Here is a 5069-nt window from a genome sequence, read left to right on the forward strand (position 1 = left end):
TTTTAAAAGAATGGTAATATAAATGCTTAGCAATGCATTCAAATAGTCATTTGAAAAACTAGTATTCAAGATTGAATACGTAGAATATGAGAAAGTATGTTATGTTTTCATGAGGAGGAGTAAATACGCGTTGTACTCTTTTTTCCTTAATCGAGGTTTTGTCCCATTGGGTTTTTCTGGTAAGGTTTTTTATGAGGCTGCATATTATGCGTATTATAGATTGTGTACTATTTTTCCTTCATTAAGTTTTTATCCCACAGGGTTTTTCCTAATAAAGTTTTAACGAGGCACATTATCTACCAATGGACAACCAAGAGGGAGTGTTATGAATATCTTATTAAGTGGATGTCCATCATAATCAAGATAAAGTTTTGGTGTACTTTAAATTCTAATAGTTATTAGAATTAGATATCTACTTCTTATACCTATAAATAGGTACTATAAAGAAGCATTGTAATCACCAATTTTAATTAATAAAGTACATTCTCTGTTGTATTCATATTTTCTTTATTCTTTATTCTCCGCATCTCTCTTTATTTTATAATATTAACTTCATTTTTATTTTATTTTCATTTTGTGAATGTGTCAAAAAAAAACTCGTTTAAATAAACAAGCAAAGCCTTAATAAATGGGTTCTGTACTATTTAAAAAAAATTTCACTCTTATAGTTTGATTTTTTTTCTAATTTTTACTTTTAAAATATGTATTTTTATTTTTAAGATCAATTTTTTATTAATTTTGTGAAATAACAAGACACGGCTTATTTTCTTAACATATGATGACTTGACATTATGAGTTTTTTATGGTTAAATATTTTTGCACATTTATATGTCATATCACCGTATATTAAAAATAGTGATGTTAAATTATTTAATAAAATTAATGAAGAAAAGTTGATCTTATAACTAAAAACGCGTAGTACAGTATAGGATTGTGATCAGTTTAATTTGGTTTGGTTATTCTCGATTTTTCATAATAATTTTGGGTTTTGAATCTTATTTTAACCAAATAGATTGGGTTTATAATTTTGGACATTATTTAGTAAAATTTAAAAATAAATTCAATTTTTTAAAATAATAATTTTTCAAGTAAATAAAACATCATTAATAAATTATTTTTATTACTTTAAATATAAAACATTTATTTCTTAAATCATAAAATAGAAATTAATAAAAAAAAACATTTTACAACAGTTGTATACAATTGAACTAGAGAGAGAGAGGAGCAAAATCGTAAGCAGTGTGAAATGGGAGGGAAGATATGAGGCACGGCATTTGAGCCGTGTTGCGTGCTGACAGGACAGGACGTATCAAGCCACGCTAGGCCTCCTGGGCCCTACTCCCCACTCTTTCCCCTAATCATAGCCGTTCATTATTCTGTTGATGGGTCCCCTTGTAATTATTAATCTCCCCTTTTCCACGACACTATATTTTCCCATCTCTTGTTCTCCAATCATTTTATTAACAGCGATATATATATATTTGAAGTTTAGCAATATTATTTTAAATATAATTAATAATAATAGCAAGATTTATTATGCGCAATTTTATGTATAAGTTTTTGAGTCATTTTATGTTCAGTTGTCATTAGTAGATTTAGTCCAATTAGTTTAGTTAGATTGTTGGCTTTAGTCTATAAATTTATATTAATTAAATGCTTTTTTATAAGGTAATGGTTTGATTCGTATTCGATTACTTAGGCTATCAATTTTAATAATTTGGTAGGGAGCTTCGGAATGATAACATTGGTGAAATAATTTATATGAGTTTGAATTTTTTAAATGGATGAGTATAAATTTTATTGTTTAATATATTAATAAGTTTGACATTAAACAATTAAGTTTTCATTATTTTAAATAATATAGCTTTTTTCATTTAAACTATACAACGTATTAGAAAAGTAATATTAATTAATTAATAATAAATAAAATCATATTAACGATCATTTTATTTTTAAAATCGCTAACATCATAGTTAATTTTATTTATTATTAGTGTACACATCTAAATTGAATCAAATTCTAAATTCAATTCTCAAAATAAATTTTTTATTTTTGAAATTTAATTTTAAGATTTTCAGGATAGGTTTTATCTTTATTCAAACTCATAATAAGTGTAAAGAAATTCAGCTTGAATTACACTTTCATTTTAATTTAAACTATTCAATTTAATATTATTTTAAATTATGATTATAAAATAAAAATAAATAAACTAGGAATTGTTTCCGTTGACTTCTACATGACATGAATTGTTATTTATAAAATCATAAGGAATAAACAATTTGATCCTTTTGATCTTATAGTCTAAATAACCTGATTACCAAATTAATCATATGTTTTAAGGTTAATGCAACATTGTTAATCATTCCTTTGGTATCTGTTTTCCTATTGCAGAGTAAGATATGGGCAAATTATACCATTAGTCACTAAATTATGAGTATGTTTTTGTTTTGGTCATTTAATTAAAAAAATATATTTTGATTACTGAACTATTCAAAAGTCTTTATTTAAGTCATTGGGTTGTTAAAATACTATATAGCTTTCTCGATTCGTATTGCTTACACCAATCAAAAGCTCTCTTTTCCCTTCTCTTCCACAGTTCATTTTTTTTCATAAAACAACTTTAGAGGTTATGAATCCACTAACTAAAATTCAAACATTGATAGTTAGATTAACTTGGATCTAAGACATATTCTTCTATTCGTTAATGGGTATTGATCTATTGTACTGATTGTCGAATCGTCGCTTAGAACTTGCTGGCGTAACTTTCAAAAAAAAATAATAGTTCAATGACTAAATTGTAATTTTTTAATTAAATGACCAAAAAAAATTACATATAATTTAGTAACTAATCGCATGGTTTACCCATAAAATATTTGAAGAAAAAAACAAAGGCAATGAACAGCAATGTGAATCAAGATGCATTCCAATAAGCTTACGTAAAAAGATCAGAAATTAGTTTTAGAATTATATTTTTAATTACTAAAAAAGGCAATAGCAAAATCTAGAAAACCTTCGAGAGCGCGTTCAGATGAAGTTATTTATGTAATTTTGGGGTAAGAAAATAAGACAAGCTTGGTTGGGTCTGTCTATTTGAAGTCTAGTGGTCACTCTCAGACAGATACACATAGATGTTCAGCCTCTTCTTCTTACAGGGTTTTCAGACTGCAAATATCTTCTTTGAAAAAAAGAAAACCAGCTTTGACAAATTTTAGGTTGCTGTTTGTCTCCTCTATATCTATTTTCAAGTTTCCTTGATTCAAAACTGAAAGCTACAACTCTTTCTTTTGGTTGTTTAGGATTGATTTTTGTAAAAGGCTTCATATTTCTTATTATTATCTTCGTCCTCCAGTTCCAATATATTTGTGTGAAAACAGAAAAGAAGAAGAAGAAGAAAATATCCTTCCTTTTTTTGTCTTGTTTCAAAGTTTAACCAACCACCCTTTTCGCCACTTCACAAACTTTATCAGCTTTTCAATTCCTTGAAGAAGAAGAAGAAGAAAGCCTCAAAATTCAACCCATATTCTCCATAGAAACGAAACTTTATCTTCAAATTCAATCAAGCAGCGAGGGCTTGAGGTGTGGAGGAGTATTTAAAATGCAAGACCCAATGGGCTTTCACCAAATGAAAGCGCCGGCTTTTCAAGAGCAAGAGCAGCAGCAGCTGAAATGCCCCCGCTGTGACTCAACCAACACCAAATTCTGTTACTACAACAACTATAACTTGTCTCAGCCCCGCCATTTCTGCAAGAACTGCCGCCGTTACTGGACTAAAGGCGGCGCCCTCCGTAACATACCCGTCGGTGGCGGCACCCGTAAGGGCACCAAACGCTCCTCCTCCTCCTCCACCAACAACCCTAAGCGCCAGCCCAACCCCTCTCCAGACCCCACCCCAAACCAAAAAATCCCTGATCCCTCTCCGCCGCCGCCGACATCATCATCATCGTCGATGTTTCCCCAGCAGATTGTTTTGAGCTCGGGGGCTCAGAATTCGGACTTGGATATCGACTCGACCCGGATGTATCTGTTGCCGGTTGATCATCAAGATGGGAAGATGATGGATATCGGCGGGAGCTTCAGCTCGCTGTTGGCTTCGACTGGGCAGTTTGGAAACCTTCTAGAAGGGTTTAATTCAAATGGGTCGGGTTTAAAAACGCTGAATCATTTTGGAGGGAATTTGGATTCGGGTTGTGAAATGGATCAGAGTTCGGGTGGGGACCCGCGATTCGGAGAGAGCAGTAAAAACGGAGAGAGTTATTTGGATGCACAGGGCGGTAGGGATACAAGTTGTTGGAGTGGCGATAGCAATGGCTGGCCAGATCTTTCTATTTACACTCCAGGTTCAAGTTTTCGGAGATAGAAATTACATTCGACTATTTTAAAATTTGATAAATAAATTAAATCTTTATTGTACTCACACACAGATTTTCATATTTAATTTGTGCACCAATAAAAAGTTTACTTTGTTAAAATGTTTATTTCAGATTTTATTTGGCACGAAACAAATATGAATATTTAGGTTAATTTCAGGAATTGTTTTATTATTTTAATAAAAGAAATTACTTTTTAATAATATAAATTTATAGGTTTCATTCATTTAAAATTATTTACCATAAAAATGTGGAAAATAAATAAATAAATAGAAACGGTTTTAAATGTTTGTGCGTGTTAGTATGGTATTGAAGAGGGATTTGACAAATTCCGCTTTGTGGTGGAGTGGGAAAAGATAGAGCAAATCCAACCTCCATGGTTTAAAGCTCTAAATGTTTGAGCATTTTGTTGTCTTTAAAGAGCCAGACAAAATTGAACTCTCCCCTTGTTATTTCAATGCCCCAAATTTTGACTAAATTTAACTACATCTATATCTAAAAAGGAATTGCAAATATCATTTAAATTTATGTTGTACTTGAAAACTCAAATTTAACTTGTTTAATCTTTTGAAGACTTATTTGCACCTCATTCATTTGAATGTTATAATGGATTGAACTTAAATGTCGATTGAGTTTTAACTCGATTGGTATGGATATTATTATCATTGTAGGAAGACGTGAGTTTGAGTGCGTTGAAGTGCA

General features: G+C 30.5%; 1 protein-coding gene across 1 annotated transcript; it reads left to right on the forward strand.

Moving 5' to 3' along the window:
* The first annotated feature begins 3049 nt into the window (after positions 1-3049).
* On the forward strand, positions 3050-4469 carry LOC105778323 (dof zinc finger protein DOF3.1). The gene has a single exon (XM_012602009.2). The coding sequence runs from the start codon at positions 3596-3598 to the stop codon at positions 4355-4357; it is 762 nt and encodes a 253-aa protein (XP_012457463.1). The 5' UTR covers positions 3050-3595; the 3' UTR covers positions 4358-4469.
* The last annotated feature ends 600 nt before the right edge of the window (positions 4470-5069 follow it).

Source organism: Gossypium raimondii, chromosome 10 (genome assembly GCF_025698545.1).
Source record: "Gossypium raimondii isolate GPD5lz chromosome 10, ASM2569854v1, whole genome shotgun sequence".
Lineage (NCBI taxonomy): Eukaryota > Viridiplantae > Streptophyta > Magnoliopsida > Malvales > Malvaceae > Gossypium > Gossypium raimondii.

Excerpts from the sequence above, each read along its gene's own strand:
- LOC105778323 (XM_012602009.2), top strand. The coding sequence starts at position 3,596 with ATGCAAGACCCAATGGGCTTTCACCAAATGAAAGCGCCGGCTTTTCAA.